The 20,908-nt window shown below is 34.5% G+C and overlaps 1 protein-coding gene across 2 annotated transcripts in view; it reads right to left on the reverse strand.

The window, feature by feature from the left end:
• LOC149775022 (uncharacterized) overlaps positions 1 to 20,908 on the reverse strand; it is a 325,791-nt gene that overhangs the window by 66,698 nt on the left and 238,185 nt on the right. For both annotated transcript variants that reach the window (XM_089944532.1, XM_089944533.1), the window contains 4 exons: positions 18,985 to 19,079; positions 12,892 to 12,981; positions 7,914 to 8,001; positions 1,071 to 1,139 (listed from right to left, as the gene is read on the reverse strand). In XM_089944532.1, coding sequence (XP_089800658.1) covers positions 1,071 to 1,139; positions 7,914 to 8,001; positions 12,892 to 12,981; positions 18,985 to 19,079 — 342 coding nt within the window. The remainder of the gene's footprint in view (positions 1 to 1,070; positions 1,140 to 7,913; positions 8,002 to 12,891; positions 12,982 to 18,984; positions 19,080 to 20,908) is intronic.

Raw genomic sequence — 20,908 nt, forward strand, 5'->3', positions numbered from 1 at the left:
TTTTAGACATTTCTCGGGACTGGAGTTTGTGTCCACATTTTAGACATTTTGGCTGAAGATCTAAAGCAGACCAGTCCAAACTGCATATCGACAGGTGAAACTTTGCAAAAAGGAGGACAAGTTTGAGATTTGGAATAAGAAGTGGTCCGAACACCAAAATTATGGGTCCAAAATGCAAAAAAAAAAAGAAAAAAAAGATGTCCAATTCTTACCCTTCTGTACATGCATAAGCAAAATAGCCAATAATTATCTTTAATATACCATGGAATCCCAGCTAAATGAGAATCTCTCAGAAGCAGACGTATTTGGATGTATTGAGAAGCAACCCCAAAAATGTGTTTCAAGCCCTCACTTCAAGCAAAAAGGTGTTTGTATGATTTGGACTTTTAATGTAGCTTTAATAATTTTCCAATCACTAAGATGTCTGCAGTGTGGCAGTCTGAGGTGATTTTTAGCACTGGGTCATCATGCCGCAGACATGTAGTCACATTATCCAGACACCAGGCTGACCAGTCCTAAAGCTGAGCTCTTAGCGTGGCATCTATTAGTACTAATTTTATAAGTCTTTGGTATGACTAGGCCAGGGTTGACATGACCTCCTGCGGATGCTCTAAGCACTAGGCCACCTGGAGCAGTCTCAAGCAAAAAGGAAACGAATCTCCAGAAGTTAACCATGACAAAATGAATTATGTTACAGTACTTATAACACAGACAAATAAATCAAAACTTTACTATGTGACAACAAACATAATGCACTTGCCAGTTTGCAAAGCTGCTGTTATATAAAAAAAAATGCTTCTTTACAAATTACTTCACACATGATATGCCTTTGTTACATCTTCAACTCACAAATAAAACATGAAAAAGTCATCGAAAAATATCTTGTTAAAATACTCATTGCAAGTTCAAAGTTTTGCAAATTAAGTAAAAATTTCATTGTTTTTGCAAGAATCTCTAATAAGATGTGAGAAAAACTTGTAGGTTTTATTTCATTTTGTGAGAAATAAGAAGTTTTTCCTCATTATACACTATTTATCATTCTGTCAAATTGTTATCCATTCTGTACTTACAAGCTGGTTTAATGAGCATACGACAATTAAATGTTCTTCCTCGTCCTGGAAGATTTTCAAAGGAACTACCTGTTCAAAAAGAAATAAAAAAGAGAACTGATAAACAATGGTTTTGTAGAACCCTATATCTCACATACTGGACTAAGGTAAGATGCAAGTTAAATTTCTGAAAAGATTTTAATACAAAATTTTAACTCTGTTGCATATAAAAAAAAATTATTTATCTTGCCGGCTGTTGACAAGGCTAAAAAAAAAAAATGTCATACACGGCACAGAATGCGACTTTACAATTTTAAAAAATCAAAGTACTAAGAATACTGATGCATCAGATACCTTACAATAAACATGATCAGATGCCAATTTGGAATATTAAACTCCATCAGATGCCATCATGGAACATAAAGCATCATCAGATGCCAAAATGGAACATAAAACATGATCAGATGCCAAAATGGAGCATTAAACATGATCAGATGCAATATGGAACATTAAATATTCTCAGATGCCAGTATGGAACATAAAGCATGATCAGATGCCAATATGGAACATTAAACATGATCAGATGCCAATATGGAACACTAAACATGATCAGATGCCAATATGAAATATGAAACATGATCAGATGCCAATATGGAACAATAAACATGATCAGATGCCAGTATGGAACATAAGGCATGATCAGATGCCAATATGGAACATTAAACATAATCAGATGCCAGTATGGAACATAAAGCATGATCAGATGCCAATATGGAATATTAAACACGATCAGATGCCAATATGGAACATTAAGCATGATCAGATGCTAATATGGAACATTAAACATGATCAGATGCCAATATGGAACATTAAACATAATCAGATGCCAATATGGAACATTAAACATGATCAGATGCCAGTATGGAACATATATCATGATCAGATGCCAACATGGAACATTAAACATGATCAGATGCCAATATGGAACATAAAGCATAATCAGATGCCAATATGGAACATTAAACATGGTCAGATGCCAATATGGAACATAAAGCATGATCAGATGCTAATATGGAACATCAAACATGATCATATGCCAATATGGAACATAAAGCATAATCAGATGCCAATATGGAACATTAAACATGATCAGATGCTAAAATGGAACATTAAACATAATCAGATGCTAATATGGAACATTAAACATAATCAGATGCCAATATCGAACATCAAACATGGTAAGATGCCAATATGGAACATTAAACATGATCAGATGCCAATATGGAACATTAAACGTGGTCAGATGCCAACATGGAACATTAAGCATTGATCAGATGCCAATATGGAACATTAAACATGATCAGATGCTAAAATGGAACATTAAACATAATCAGATGCTAATATGGAACATTAAACATAATCAGATGCCAATATCGAACATCAAACATGGTAAGATGCCAATATGGAACATTAAACATGATCAGATGCCAATATGGAACATTAAGCATGGTCAGATGCCAATATGGAACATTAAACGTGGTCAGATGCCAACATGGAACATTAAGCATTGATCAGATGCCAATATGGAACATTAAACATGATCAGATGCCAATACGGAACATAAAGCATAATCAGATGCCAATATGGAACATTAAACATGGTCAGATGCCAATATGGAACATAAAGCATGATCAGATGCTAATATGGAACAAAGAGCATGATCAGATGCCAGTATGGAACATTAACCATGATCAGATGCTAATATGGAACATTAAACATGGTCAGATGCCAATATGAAAACATTTAACATGATCAGATGCCAATATGAAATACGAAACATTATCAGATGCCAATATGGAACATTAAACAGTGATCAGATGCCAATATGGAACATTAAATATGATCAGATGCCAATATGGAACATTAAACATGATCAGATGCCAATATGGAACATTATACATGATCAGATGCCAATATGGAACATTAAACATGATCAGATGCCAATATGGAACATTAAACATGATCAGATGCCAGTATGGAACACAAAGCATGATCAGATGCCAATATGGAACATTAAACATGGTCAGATGTTAATATGGAACATAAAGCATAATCAGATGCCAATATGGAACATTAAACACGATCAGATGCCAATATGGAACATTAAACATGATCAGATGCCAATATGGAACATAAAGCATAATCAGATGCCAATATGGAACAATAAACATGGTCAGATGCCAATATGGAACATAAAGCATGATCAGATGTCAGCATGGAACATTAAACATGATCATATGCTAATATGGAAGATTAAACATGGTCAGATGCCAATATGGAACATTAAACACGATCAGATACCAATATGAAATATGGAACATGATCAGATGCCAATATGGAACACTAAACATGATCAGATGCCAATGTGAAGTATGAAACATGATTAGATGCCAATATGGAACATTAAACATGATCAGATGCCAATATGGAACATAAAGCATAATCAGATGCCAGTATGGAACATTAAACATGATCAGATGCTAATATGGAATATTAAACATGGTCAGATGCCAATATGAAAACATTAAACACGATCAGATGCCAATATGAAATATGTAACATGATCAGATGCCAATATGGAACATAAAACATTGATCAGATGCCAATATGGAACATTAAACATGATCAGATGCCAATATGGAACATTAAACATGATCAGATGCCAATATGAAATATGAAACATGATCAGATGCCAATATGGAACATTAAACATTGATCAGATGCCAATATAGAACACTAAACATGATCAGGTGCCAATATGGAACATTAAACATGATCAAGATGCCAATATGGAACATAAAGCATGATCAGATGCCAATATGTAACATTAAACGAGATCAGATGCCAATATGGAACATTAAACACAATCAGATGCCAATATGGAACATTAAACATGATCAGATGCCAATATGGAAGACAAAACATAATCAGAAGCCAATATGGAATATGAAACACGATCAGATGCCAATATGGAACATTAAACACGTTTGTATGCCAATATGGAACATTAAACATGATCAGATGCCAGTATGGAACATTAAACATGAACTGATGCCAATATGGTACACTAAACTTGATCAGATGTCAATATGGAACATTAAACACAATCATATGCCAATATGGGACATTAAACATGATCACATGCCAGTATGGAACATTAAACGTGATCAGATGCCAATATGGAACATTAAACATGATCAGATGCCAATATGGAACATTAAACATTGGTCAGATGCCAATATGGAACATTAAACATGGTCAGATGCCAGTATGGAACAGTAAACATAATCAGATGCCAGTATGGAACATTAAACATGATCAGATGCCATTACGGAACATTAAACATAATCAGATGCCAGTATGGAACATTAAACATGATCAGATGCCAATATGGAATATGAAACATGATCAGATGCCAATATGGAACATTAAACATAATCAGATGCCAGTATGTAACATTAAACATAGTCAGAAAGGTGGACTTTGAACTATGAGACGCTGATAAATAAGCATGCAGAAAGTACTTTGTGAATGTGTATACAGTTATGCATAGGCCATTAATTAGTCTTGTTCTGTAACATGCTTGTACATAAACATGTCAGTGCTGCAAGTGAGATGGACAGTGATTCATTTCACTGTGTGTGTGTATATATATATATATATATATATATATATATATATATATATATATATATATATATATATATATATGTCCATATATCTCAGATGGCCTCATGGTAAATTAGTTTTACTATATAACCAAGCTGTCCTTGGTGAACAGTCTTTATTATTATTATTATTATTATTATTATTATTTAACAGCTTAGTTATGCAAAAAGAACAGGAAGACTTGATTCTGTAATGTCAAGACTATAATTGCCAACTAAAATTATGATAAACAGAAGAAGAAAAGAAAGTCTGATACAGTACACACACATACATACACACACACACACACTATACACACAAACACACCAGTGTTGATGTCAACAGACTATTATAATTTAACTAGTTAGAGAGTTACAATTTATTAAAAGCATTCTAAACAGGAACAGGACTCGAACCTATGCCATAAGTAATGCCCTCATCACATGACTGCAATGCACTTCTCCCTCCAAAAAGATGGAACAAGACTGACAGTAGCACTTCAAGCACACAAATGACAGCTGTTATTAATGTTTATGACAAGAAACAGCAATCTCCATCTGTTCTGCTCAATGTTACAATTAAACCTTTCTTTGTATTTTTAATTAACAAGATCACTTACAAATCTACTTCTTGTGGATTATACAAATTAATCTTCACAAATCAGACTTCTGTCATGTTCAAGTTGTAAAAAGTCGCGATACTGCATATGTGTTTGAGGAAAGCAGAATGCTTATCTGTTTTTTACTCCAATTCATGTAATGAAATTGTATCAAAGTTTCAACTTATGTACAGTACTACAACCAGTCTACTAAAAATGCTGGAAAATATGCCTTCTATAAATAAGATATCAGCCTTTCTAACATACTCTATTTGCCGGACATGACGACCAGTTCAAAAGTTTTAACCAGCATATACTTGGATCAACTAGATATCGGTCATAACAGAACCCAAATATCATTATACTAAATTGTCTTTAAACATATTTATTAGTTAATTTGTCAAATAAACATCTCAATTCTGACATTACTATGTTTAGGTTACAGATTGTTTCTTTGTTGAGATTGTTTCTTTGTTGGACAGTCAACAAAGGTATCGACATTTAAGCTCCATTCAAATGTGTTTAGGTCTTGTTTACATTTTCTTTGTCTGATTATCAATTAATGTGTCACTGATTAAGCTTTATTCATAGGTGAAAAATAGGTCTTATTTATACCGTTTCCTCAACAATCGCATTAATTAAGCTTATTACACCTAAACTACCTGAAGGCTATACTGCTCACAGTTAAGCCAATCAAATAGGCTTAAGCTTTTAGTGAGTTAGATTTAAAAGATAAAATGTTTGTTATTCTTAATGTTTATTTCAATAAGTAGTATGTTTTAGTTTTGTGTGATTTAGGTCAATACTCTCCATGTCAAATCTTCAACATAATAATTACTGGATATTACTAACAAGTGACCAAACCAAGTGAGACATCAAAGCAGATTTATTAGAACATAACATGACATCATACAAATTCATGTTTTTGTTGCACTTTCCTTGTAATGTCTTTGGAAAAATAAACACCCTTAGCCAGTGTCTGCAGGCAAGACTTGCTATACATTAACGTAAAGCAACATGTGGATGGATTTTTTAAAGCACTTACAAGTACCGTGGAGATAAACACTAATCTGGGTCCATCTGCTATGAATTTGTTACATTCATGTGTGACAGTAGTCATTTCAAAAGGATAGTGTGTTTACTGCCTGACAATGACTTGACAACCAAAGCAGTACAGTGTGGAAATTTCACAGGCACTTCCAGTGTCAAGCATAGCGTGTGCGCAGTGCTCAAAAGAAAAAATACAGGTTCTTACTTAAATTCAACAGGCAGAGACAAAAATTTGCATGTGCCCAAAAACTGCTCCATTTGTAATATTATTTGTCACAAAATGTAAATGCTACACTTCAAATATTAAAACATAAAAACAAAATCATATTAAACTGAAAAGGATGGTCAATTTTTAATCAACGACTAAGAAGCCAACATGACCACATCTGGTCCACTTAATACTTACAATACCTCCAAAAAACAACTTGCACTTAGCCTAAACTCTCCAGATTACAAAAGTAAAGTAATCAATTAACAATCTGTGAAAACACGCTACTCACAGTTGCATTACATAGCTATGCATGACTGCACCAGTTGCAATTGCTGGAACACTTCCGGTACCCACTAGATTGTTCAAAGCCGCTATTTAGCACATAAATATCCAAAACAGTTTTAAAATCATGTATATGTTACAGCCATGTGATCACTAGTCATATGATCCCAGACAACTTGTTCCGCTTTCAACTTAAGTACTGTAAGTAAGAGTCATACATACGGATAAATATTAATAATTTAGTATTCTTTTAGCATCTTAAAAATACATTTCCACATTTCAACACTGCATCAATGTTCTCTCAGCAAATTTTTTTTTTTTTCCCCCGACAAGCCCGATGGGCACCTCAATTAGAATACAGGAAGAGCCTGATCTGAAATTAGAAGGGCTCTGGATGACATGCTATCAGCTTTGGGTTTTTTTTGGCACTGGTGAGTGAGGATTTTCACACAAGAATATTATTCAAATCAAAGCAACTGTGTAGTCTTAGTACTGACACACCTGACAAACTACTTTTAAGAAAAATATATTATTGGTGCCGATATAAAATACTTTGATCTCATGATGGCAGGCAAAAGTGGAAGAACTTGAAATGGATGTTAATATTAACAGAGCAAAAAGAATGCCTTCACCAAACTAAAGAATTTTATGAAAGTGAATTTACCCCAGTACAAATGTGGCAACATCATTATTGGTCACAAGAACACAGTGTGAATATGTTATTAACTTGTGGGGGAAATCCATAGCAAATCATTGGTGTAAACTTATCTTTTGCTACAACCACTTGATGAGACCTATGGTGGGGTCAAAATAGTTTCTGTTGTGGTGGATCTACATAATAAATAGAATATTTATGTGTCTCTGTCAAGTACATCAAAATGTCACCTGCACTATCTATGTACACATGGATGGATGGATGGATGTATCAACACACACACATGGGCATTTCTGAATGTGAAATACATACATACACACACACACACACACATACACTTGTTCTAGAAGCACAACTTACCTAAGGATAAAGGCAGTAAACTGCTATTGAATTGAACATGGTCACCAACATGAATAATATTGTATACACTTTTTCCAATTAAGTCATCCTGAAAACAAAAAGGCAGTATGTAAAGTACCTGTAGCTAAAAGGCAGTATGTAAAGTACCTGCAGCTAAAAGGCAGTATGTAAAGTACCTGTAGCTAAAAGGCAGTATTTAAAGTACCTGCAGCTAAAAGGCAGTGAATCGGTAAAGACACAATTATGCTACCTGGTTCATATCAATGATCCTGAGAATTCTTAATTAAGTTTAAATAAAGAATCAACTTCACATTTTACATAATTTATGAAGTAACAAAGCTTGATAATTGATTACACACTTTTTATTAGCAGTCATTGCAAAGTGAAGCAAGTGAAGTATAAGCTGTTCATGTATGGTGTTCGACAAATTTTCAAGTTTTGTGACCAAAGGAATCCTGTTTGATATGAAGTTGAATTCTTATAATTAAAAATAGTTATGACGATAATATAGAATCTCAAAAAAAAAATACAGAACAATAACTGTTAAAGCACAAAAGAATGACGTATGAATACATAAGCAGTTACTTTCTTGTGTAATTAACTCAGATTGACCAAAATGATTGATTTTAATTTGAACTTTAGTTTCCTGCATCACAGGAGGCAATTTAATCCAATCTAAACGATTGTTACAAAGGCTTGGGACAAATTGGATATTATTATGTTATAAAGTAAAGTAAAGAAAAATTGGCACCAAAACCTGATATTTATCAGGACTTCTTAGTGAAGATCCCGTATAGCCTATGAAAACTAGATTTTGTCTTGCCTGCAATAGCAAACGAGATAATCAATGCTTTTGCTAACAAAATACGTAACTGATTCCCTTGACTTCTTTAAAACTGCATTTCCCTGAAAGTCAATAAATTTTGTCCAATTCACAGAACTTGGAACAAAGCCATATTACTGTCCCACCTTGTGCACTACATTCTGCACGGAAGATATTAATTGAATCCCAAAGTCATATTACTCATTATCCGCCGATTTATTTATCCTTTTGGCAATACTGTACATACTTTCATCTGGAAATGTTTTCCATGATGTTAAGAAAGTCATCATCTAGGATGAGTCACACTGACACATAAAAGAATTCTTGATTGTACACAATGTGTTTGTTTGGTGTTAATGGTACGGCAACACATAAATAGTTATAGTACACCAAGCTAATGTGAGTAAAGTCCCTTGCCTGGGGACACACCACTGTTACCAACAGAGTCTGGTATGGGCAGGAGTTAAACTGGCACCTTTCTGGATCAGTATGGCCCATAAACCACTGCAGTTCCTCCACCAAGTAAAATAACAACCATGTCAATGCCACATGTACATCAATTGCATGAAATGTTCAAGTTACATCAACCATCTCATGATAAAAAAATTGTGTAAATGTGCACAAAATCTGTTGGCACTGATGATGACATTACTTGGCATGAGGCAGCCGAGTACCATCAAACCTGAGAGGGAATCTGGCGCTAGTCATCAGAATTATGGATCAAACTAAATTACTGTTCAGATATTAGGTTTAATGTTATTCTTACCAATAATCCATCTACTTTTATCACCAAAAAACAATTAGAGATGAAACAACTGTCCAACAATTTAAGCCTTGTACTGATCCTGATTTGCAACAAGCCTTCACAAGGGATGGCAGTAATGGGCTTTGCTTTTGCAGCAGGAAAGTGAATCAGAACTCGTTTTTATGAAATAAAAGTCTTCTTTGTTATATATGTTTGCTTGAATAAGAATGGAGACAAATCTTACAGAAATGAAGAAATTCGTATTTTCTTGTGCACTGTATGCACCGATATACAAAAAGTGTTGAATTAAATCTGCCATTAAATGATGCCAAAATAAATGTTTTAGTGGGTCTAAAGTTGTATTGTGATTATGGTACTCTTTTTAATCATATAAATGCAACAATATTGTGATGATGCCACTTTTTAAATGATATCATATCAGTGACATGACACTTTCCATCTTATTAAACATCTTCAAAAAAAGTATAGTGATATTGCCCCTCATTATAATATCATTGCACAAAGTATCATGATAACACCTCTCTTTTTGTATCTTTATAAAAGTACTGTAATACGGCCCATCTTTATAATATCGTCGCTAAAATATTGTGATATTTTCCCCCTTTTTAATACTGCAGCGACGATAGTGACTACACAGCCATTTTTTAAAAATATGTCACAAGTATCGTGATACTACCCCTTTTGACGTCATAATGCGACAGTATCACGATATCTCTTTATCATATGAAAATGTGATAGTATTGTGACATGACCCTTTTTTTATGTGAAAATATGATAGTATCATTCTATTACCCTTTTTGAATGTGATAGTACTGTCATATTGTCTCTATTTTAAATGCGGGGATAGTATTGTGATATTGTCACTTTTAAGTGATAATGTGATAGCACAGTGGTAGTATCACTCTTTCTAGTGAAAGTCACTCTTTTACATGACAATGTGATAGTATTGTGGTAGTGTCACTCTTCAGTGACAATGTGATAGTATTGTGGTAGTGTCACTCTTAGTGACAATGTGACAGCATTGTGGTAGTGTCACTCTTACCAGTAACAGTTACTCTTGCTAGTGACAATGTGATAGTACTGTAGTAGTGTCACTCTTTTCAGTCATGTTGTCACTCTTTTAAGTGACAATGTGATAGTACTGTGGCAGTGTTGCTCTTTTAAGTGACATAATGTCACTTTTGAGTGACGATGTGATAGTATTGTTGTAGTGTCACTCTTAGTGACAATGTGACAGCATCGTGGTAGTGTCACTCTTACCAGTAACAGTCACTCTTGCTAGTGACAATGTTGTCACTCTTTTAAGTGACAATGTGATAGTACTGTGGCAGTGTTGCTCTTTTAAGTGACATAATGTCACTTTTGAGTGACGATGTTAAAGTACTGTGATACTGTCACACTTTTAAACAATAATGCATTAGTATTATGCTATTGCTTTTCTTTTTAATATTATCATAATACTATCATATAGCCAAGTGATAATGCATTAGTATTATGCTATTGCTTTTCTTTTTAATATTATTACAATAGCATCACATAGCCAACTGATAATGCTACAGTATTATGATATTGCTTTTCTTTTTAATATTATCACAATAATATCATATAGCCAAGTGATAATGCTACAGTATTATGATACTGTCACTCTTTTTAATATTATCACAATAGTATCATATAGCCAAGTGATAATGCTACAGTATTTAATACTGTCACTCTTTTTAATATTATCACAATAATATCATATAGCCAAGTGATAATGCTACAGTATTATGATACTGTCACTCTTTTTAATATTATCACAATAGTATCATATAGCCAAGTGATAATGCCACAGTATTTGATACTGTCACTCTTTTGAATCATATCAACATGATAGCAGCATGTGTGATATCTTTTCAAACCAATACAAGTTTGATTTTTAGCTAAAGTCTACATATCCTTTTGTTAACAAATTTAGTCCAAACATCACTGATAAAACCATGAAAGTTACACTAACTGAACATTAATTAGAAACTTCAAAGCACAAATCTGCAGACAAAAGTGAAAGCCCCAACATTTTTAATTGCCAGCTATGTTGCTTTTACTTAAAAGTATCACTATCTGAAAATTTTGCATTGCCAATGTCAATGCAGATATCAATGCTATACTAAATTAGGCAATTGATATTGCCAACACAGATATCAGTTACCCCAGTAGCAATTCTGGCAATTACTACTGTCAACACAGATATTAATTACTTCTACACCAGTTGACCACTCATGTAATTATGCAATTTAGGACTTTTCATTGTGTCTCGATTAAAAAGCTGTCATTTTTTTTATTTCTCACATTTTAGATACTAGGTTTTGTTGTTGACAATTTTTTACCTCCAGTAAATGAAGCACCACTACCCTTGCAACCACAAGAATCACAAGTCCTCTCTCCTTTGGTTACTAAATTTCATGACTATGCAGGCAACAACAGAAGAAACTCAGTTAAATATAAAACGTTCATCAGATCACTTGTGTGTGAGATAAAGCTTGTGGATACCAGATTCTGGTCTATATAATGCAAGGCAACTTATTGTGCATCTACAGACCAGGTTAAATAACTCTCCAGGTATTGTGTCGGATAACCCAGCTAGATGCAAGATGCAAATAACCTAAATGTGAAAATGATAATTTCAACATGACATCATCTCTGGCATTCCACCAAACAAACACTGCCGACTCATTCAACTGGGTGACCAACTGTTTGATCCTTTTAGACTTTTGTCTTTGACAATGAAGAAAATCCTTCTAGCTTGCTATTTTTGTTTAAAACTAAATATTTATAACCAATTAGCATGTTGAAATGTATTCACAAGATTCATTTTGAGAAATTCTATAAGCGTAAAAAAAGACACCTGTAAGGCAAGTTGAAGGACAAGACCCAAGTAAACCACGTTTTGCCCTACCAGAACTTGGCATCAAGATTGTTGTAGCACGTATGTCAAAATTATCAATACAAAACATAGCTATGCATTTGTATTCTAAAATGACTGATTCATGTTATTCAAACAAACATAACAGACCTCTGAATCATACCGTACATACATGCTTATAAGCTAAGTCCAACTGCAAACTGCACAAACCCTGATCTGCCATCGCACAACGCGCTGACAAATCGGGGTCTGTGCAGATTTTTAGCAGTAACAGTAGAACAAACAACAAACACAGATCCTGATCTGCAGGCACGTTTGCTATTGCAGGCAAGACAAAAGTATGTACCCACAGAACACAAGTGTCATCAATATTCAATCAAACACAATCTGTAGGGATCTGCCACTGTCTTTATTGAGCAGGTGCCTCATATTTAAAGACATCAATTAAACGCGTTTCATAATTTTTGTCAATTACCGTGGTACGTACCTGAGAATATTTTAAGTATAATTTCACATTTTCTGACACAAATTCAACTTTTCCTTGACTGTTCACACAAAAGAGAAAACCATCCAAAGCCTGAAAAGTAAACAGAAAATGATGACGATTATCTTTGACAGTCATAAAGGTAAAATAAAAATCTGCATCCAATGTAATGCTGAAGTAATAACTAAAAAAATCAAGTTTTATCATGTGTTGTTCACATTCATTCAAACCGGACAAGTGACCATCCATGTAAAAAAAGTCAAACTGGTGGATATACACAGGTGACCTCTACATACAGGTTCAGCTATCAAAACATGTATTTTAAACAAAGGCTATGTCCTCAATACCAATATTGCTATTATTATTATTATTATTATTATTATTGTTGTTGTTATTATTACAGTGAAACCCCCTCTAAAACAGCCATCATAACACAAAAACTGCATCATCATGGCATGTGGCAGGAAATTTTACATGAATTTCAACAATTGCTTGAAGCACTACAAAGTCATTTTTAGTATCAAAATAAACAAGCTTTATTTTCTATACTCTGATAAACCATCACAATCTTGAATCAAAAATTAGTTTATATTGCATAAAAACACTAATGTAACTACTAAATTTTAACTTATATATGACCATGAAACAGGTAAGTTCTTTCTTTGGTCAGCTTGTATAATAAGGCTTAGAACAGCTGTTTACACTTCAAACAATATCTGGATTAACCAGCTGCTCAGATAAGAGTCAGCTGAACATGGCGTGCAAAGAAGCTTAATGTGGACATTGTTACTAAAACTTCACCTGCTTTTACAGACAATATTGTTGTAAATACTAAATCACACCTAATCCTAATGACGGGGATGAATTCATCTCTCTCCTCATAAAGCTACTTTTTTCATTAGATATAGTTTTAGGAGTCAATAAAGAGAATTTTTTGTTGTTTGAATAATAACTGTCACACTGTCAAAAAAGGCCTAAATGACTACTTTTTCCACCATCCAGCTAACAGATTATTTCAATCCTCAGCCTTAAATGATAGAAACTACCTTGCTTTGAGTTTGTCATACTGACACCAATGAGTTATGCTCTAGTAGGGCAAGTACGAGCAAGATAAGAAATGTTGACACATTGATTCATATGCTATTCCTTTATCTAAACAATGCCTTCCTCATCAAAACAGGAGTTTAATTTGCATGCATAGAGCAGTCACTTTCAATAAGTTAGCACTTAACACATAAACCCCTGGTGAAAAGTTTACGTGGCAGAAGGTAGTAACCTACTGCCAAGTTCTGAAGCATCAAGGTCTTGTATGATACACTAAAGTGGGTGGTATTATAAAAAGGTAGACAGATGTAGCTCTACAATATCAAATAATCTGGAATTTCTAGTTGCACCACAAAATACAGAGGGAAAAACCACATTTTTGGGCTGATTATTTTATACCCAAAATTTGCCCATGGTCAGAATCTCATTTTGTGTCCGGATTTTAGACTTTTTGGTCTCACATGTAAGGCAGACTGGTATAAACTGCAAACAGACAGATGAACCTTTGCAAAATGTAGAACAAGATGGGCATTTTGAATAAAAAGTGGTCTTGATACGAAAATAATGGGTTAGTTAAGCAAAAAAGACTTAAAAAAAGAACTCCAACTTTTGCCCTTCTGCTCATGTGCGAGCCAAATAGCCAATGAAAAACGATGTTTCTAACATAACTAGGCAGTATGTTATTGGAAGATCACCTGGAAGTTGGTGTTTTAGGATGTTTTTAGAATAGCTTTCAAAATGTGTTTCCTACTCAAATTTCTGACGAAAATGACAAATATCTCCAGGGGTTAATGTGTCAAAGCAGAGAGAAACCATTATTTGGTTAAACACCTGACTGCTGACCATTGAAAGCAGGTGACTGTTATACAGATGACTTTAATAACGTAAATTTGCTGGTTGGTAGTAAGGCTGGTGGGTGGTTAAAATTGACCAGGTGAGCACTATATAGAGGTGACTGTTAGGACAGATTTAAATGTAGTTTTTCTTTTCATAAATACTTTGAACATATAAAGAAAATTTTCTGCCCCAGAACATCTTCTTAGCCTAGGCTGATTGATCCACTTTGATCCACAAGATCTATGTAGCTAGCTGAAACAGAGTGCCCTCTTACAGTTGAAGATTTACTGCCCTTAGCCAGCTACATCAACTGACCAATGAGACAACTCATTACATACCAGCTAGTTATTCAGGATGCAATTTTCATGATATCCATGTGCTCCAACTTGAAAGAAAACGTGAAAATGTTTAACTGGAGAAACTCATATACAACAAGTGTCACTGTCTATGTAAACCACCATGATTATTACCATTGATTGTGCTAGGTAAATACAGATCAAGTCAGTTTCATTCAGCTGCAAACATTTAGATAATGGAGCAATTGATAATGTTTCAGTTAGTTGCATATAACAACCATTTATATGGGATGAAGTGGAACACCAACTTCTGGCAAGCGAAGTTGTGGCCAGATGGTCTTGTGAGATTAGCTTGCATTTATCTCACTGATTTGTACCTTCTGAAAGTCACTATTATTATTATTATTAATGAGTCACAGAATGCATTTTTTGCTTACATAAACAATCCAAACATTTCAGCATATCTAGGTCCTAACTTTACACATGTACTACTATTTTCCGCCAACTCAAGTTCAATACAGCATCTGATTTAGAAAATATAAAATATACGACTTTCAATACACTTCAACACAGCACATTAACGCTGCTGCTATAACCACCAATGCTATGCCAGGAAAAGTGATAGCTATTTCTCTCATTCCTATGGTTATGGGACTACTTGGCCAAAAGCCGAGTCCGCCCACTAACATGGACTACCCAAATGGTCCACTTACGTACTTGGCCTTATTGGTCCACAATTTATATAACAGTAATGTGGATGTAATGTCCTTTGTCAATGGTCATTTCATATTTTTTTTTAATTCTGTACAATCTTAGTCTGAATTTTATTATCCAGTTAAAGGACAAGTCATAGAGATTCTTAGTATCCAGTTAAAGGACAAGTCATAGAGATTTTTAGTATCCAGTTCAAGGACAAGTCATAGAGATTTTTAGTATCCAGATAAAGGACAAGTCATAGAGCTTTTTAGTATCCAGTTCAAGGACAAGTCATAGAGATTTTTAGTATCCAGTTAAAGGACAAGTCATAGAGATACTCAGTACTGACATTTCAATAATGGATGTAATTTTCAAGAATTTGATTGCACATACCATTCAATGGAGATGATTTAAACTTTTCTTTCATTATTACAATTTCTAGCTATCTGACTGACCATACTCTTCTGAATTTTTTGGGTTCATGCCAGTATGAACCAAAAAGAATATACTTTACACGTTCTCACTGAAACTTAATTTGTGTAAAATATTTGCAAGCTGATTATTTTAATTTTTTATTATTAGATATTAGATATGCTATTTAATTAAAGGATTTACCAGTTTATCTTTCTTGCAGACGATACAATTGTTTTTTTTTCTTTCCAATTCATACTTCAATGAACGCAAAAACGTAATGGTCAATCCTTCATTATTCATTTACTGAAAACAAAATATAATCACAAATGCAGCTTTATCTGATGCACCAACAGTGAGAGTTAATTAAAATTAATTTCCATATAATGGGTTGATTTAGTTATGGGCCAACCATGACATTTATCATTTCTAAATTAAATCTGTGTTGACCGAATCTGTAATGGGCTGATTTTATTATGTGCCAATTGCAGAATGTGCTGAGTATGTTATAGGATTTCTCCAGTCACCATTCCAATACAGGTGTGAAACAGTTGTTTATCATCTTCTATATTGCTTCCAATTTTATGCAAGTCCAAACAACCCATATTTGTATTATATCTTTATGATTTATATTTGCCATTTCATATCTAACTGCCTAGTAATATTCCCCATGTTATCTGCCAGTGCAAATGGGCAGAAAAATCCTGGGTTTTTAAAAGCAAAACCCACTTTGTTTTTCCCAATTGACAATCCTCTGATAAAAGCCACCAATCAGACATTTGTTCAGTGCCAAGTCCCATAAATCCCAGTGTGCATCTGACCTTAATCCCTTAGCAGACAGTCCTTTGATTGAACTACGAATATGATACTTGTTCAGTGCCAAGTAGAGTCCTATATTTTAACTCTCTGTGAGCATGCCATGCCAATGACAGCTGTTCCACTGCATACTTTGATAGATTTCACAGACTGGATGATGAAAGTGTTAGTTAAGTCAGTAGGCATAAGCACCTGCAGATCATAGTGAAGAGGATAAATCATAGGAGACATTTATGACAGTCTGATTATGACTGAAGGATTTTCAGAATCCTCAGACAATTAGGATGAATTCTTGGGCTTTGTACCAGATGATATTAGACTAATACATGTATATAATATTGTGAATAGTGAGGACTTCATTGGTTACTTGTCAAGACAAATGGAACGTACATATCATGGGATAATGTGAATCAAATCATTTTGGACTACTATTATTTTAACGGTATATGACCTATAAAAGATTTAGTTATCAAGTTTAATGCCATTTTTTACCAGAAGATGGGCTATACATGGCGGACAATATAAATGAAGGAGGAAGAACCTGGCAAAACCCTGTAAAGAACCACCAACCCATGAGCAGCTACTGTCAAGTTATCTCACATATCCATATTGGCCAAACCCAAGATTAAAACCCACGCAGACAGAGGTAAGATGGCAGTGATCCATAAGAATTCATAAATTTAGAACATCAAGCATTATGGATTTCTTTGGATTTTATTAAGTGAAGACAGACAAAATTTATCTTGTCAATTTTTTTAGGTGTCACATTCCACTCAGGAACATAATTTTATTTGTTTTGCAATAGTTTTGCTCGCGTCAGTATTTCTATGCATGAAATTTGGATTGTTATTTTCTGAAGTGCATCATGGCTTTCCAAAGACAACCCACATCATGCAGTTGAATCCAACTTGCAAAGTATACCTAGATTTATAGGAGACTCAAAATAAAGTTCAGTTTTGCAGCCCTGAAAATGATAGTTGGGGTGGTGGTGTGGTGGCTGTGAGGTGGGTGACATTCAAATTGACTTGTCTTGTAATTGAGTATATAGTGTTCCAATCCTGCACAAGTGCTCTTAATGAAATAAATCATATCATAATATTCATGACGTGATGAATGTCTGTAATGTTTCAAACAAATTTCAATGCTAAAAAGAAGTCTTTAAGTGGTCCTGGTGGCCAAGTTGTCCAAAAGTCTTTAAGTGGTCCTGGTGGCCAAGTTGTCCAAGATTGCTTGCCCTTACCCACCACAGCCATCTCACCTCTGTGTGGGTGTGTGAGAAAAGTTGCCTGGATGCTTCCCATGGTTCTCACTGCAGTTTTCCCAGTTTCCTCCTCCACCAGCTATACTGAATGCCATGTATACACAGAATAAAGGCATTAAACCCAAAACAACAAATTTTTAATAGGTATAAACAAAAATCTCATTTTCACAAAAAAAATTTGGTTGTAAATGTCTTGTGTTTTCCATTGACAGAATTTTGTAGACAATGTCATTGTTTGCAACCACGTACAAGCGTTCCACCTGGCACCTAGCTGTCAGACAGGGCATTCAAAAAGCCAAGGAAGCCAGGAACATAAAGCAAGCTGAAAAGAGAGCTAGAAAGAATGAGAAATAACAACTTACTCTGGAGCTACACTATCATCTCCCGTAGACAGACGGATGCCAAGAGACAAGAGATTTGCAACCATGATGATCTACCACGATTCTTATATGACTGCAAATAAGCGCAAATTATCCATGTTGGTGTCGGACATGGAATCCCACCCTATTGATTAGAATCAACACAGCTTCATATGTGCACACAAATTCTGACCCTCAGGTGGAAATGCTCTATCCCACACTGATGCATATTATGGATTCTGTTGGTGTTGCCATGGAATTTCTCTATCCCACACCAATGCATATGATGGATTCTTTTAGTCTCGCCATTTGCAGGTGAGACAAAAAGCATGGTAAACAAGATAGGATAATAAACAAAGCCAAACATATTACTCACCTCTAAAAGTAGGGGTCCTAGCACATCATTGGCCAAAATGGCAGGTTTACTGGAGGACACCTGACTCAGTTGAACGTCGTTGCCAGAACCACTTTCTGCAAAGATATAGAAGTTAGAATAATCTTTTCTTATAGTGTATATGAATTCATTCCTTTCACATCGATCGTACACCAAGCTCTTGTCAGTGAGTGCTTCAATTGGCTATTGAAGGCTACTGAAGAGAAGAAAAATGAAAACATAAATCCTGTTGCATCATAAGCATAAACTTTTCTTCGCAAACTTTGGATTTTTCTTGCTGCCTAGTTTGCAAAATTAAATTTTTCTCTAAATATACATAATACTTAAAATACAGTCATATGTAGTATTATGGTGCCTCACATCAAGGTGCCTTGGTGTAACATTGTCACTGATATAACACCGTTCCCAAAATAACACAGGTATGATATCAATACCATCATAAAGGTTGAATCATTTTTATAAAATGTACCCCTGTATAACATGGACTCACTTTCAAATCTCTTTTGAACAGTGTTATAGTGAAGTACCAATCTACCTTGAATTCTCTACTTTTCATTTTTTTTAAAGTACAATATTCATAAGTGTGCCTTTTTAAAAAAAAATGTAAATATATATTTCATCTTCACTAATATCTTTATCTTGGAGAAAGAATACAATGCGGTAAAGCCTGCATCCATCATATTTGAGTTTAGTACGTTATGTATTAGAATCACTGTGTTTAACACATTAACCCTTGGAGGTTTTTGTCATTTTTGTCTGAAATTCGAGTAGGAAACACATTTTGAAAGCTATTTCTAAATACATCCGAAAACACCAACTTCCAGGTGATCTTCCAATAAAATAGTGCCTAATTGTGTTAAAAACATTGTTTTTCATTGGCTATTTGGCTCGTGCATGAGCAGAAGGGTAAAAGTTTGAGTTCTTTTCTCTTTTTTTTTGGCTTAACAGACACTATTTTCGTATCGAGACCACTATTTATTCCAAATACCCATCTTATCCTACTTTTTGCAAAGGTTTATCTGTCTGTCTGCAGTTCATACCGGTTTGCTTTAGATCTGAGACCAAAAAGTCTAAAATCCATACACAAAATCAGATTCCGACCACGGGCGAATTTTGGGTAGGAAAAAAAATCGGGTCCAAAAACTGATGCTTTTTACTCTGTATTTTGTAGTGCAATTAGAATTTCCAGATTATTTGGTATCATTGTAGAGCTACATATGTCTACCTTTCTATAATACCACCCACTTTAGTGTATCATACATGACCATGATGCTACAGAGCTCGGCAGTAGGCTACTACCTCCAGCCACTTAAACTAGTCACCAGGGGTTATTGTGTTAATTAAAGAATCTACTCACAAATGAGTGGTCTCTCAAATCACTACCCTTGAATTATAAGCCTAATACACTACCAAATGAGCAACCAGCTCCCAGACAATTAAATACTTATTATATACATGTCCCATCAATGATGCAAGGCAAACAAGGGTCTCTCAAAGCAGATGACACTTTATGGTCCAAAAGAGAATTACCAGAATTTAAGATGTTTTTTTTTTCTTCATTTTAACTGTGGAGTACAAAGGCTGTTTCTCATGTTCTTGAATGATTTTCTAATTAGAAACTGGTAGCTATACCAAATTTCAGAGAGGCACCACATGCACTTAGGACCAACCAAATGTTATAAGAAATAATTTCCTGAAAACTCCATGTTTCTATGACCATTGTTTCAGGAGTAGCAGCAAATTAGAAGCTGTTCAAGATGGTCACCATAGCAGCCATAATGGATATCAGATTGTCATCCTTTTCATTTAGAACCAACAAGACACCATAAGTAGTCTTCTGGTGAAAACCCATACATCAAGATGGTAGTCACTGTAGAAGTATTTGAAGTCAGATTGCACCATTTTC

The sequence above is a fragment of the Sinohyriopsis cumingii genome, unplaced genomic scaffold (assembly GCF_028554795.1).
Source record: "Sinohyriopsis cumingii isolate HCF-2022 unplaced genomic scaffold, ASM2855479v2 utg000029l, whole genome shotgun sequence".
Classification (NCBI taxonomy): Eukaryota; Metazoa; Mollusca; class Bivalvia; order Unionida; family Unionidae; genus Sinohyriopsis; species Sinohyriopsis cumingii.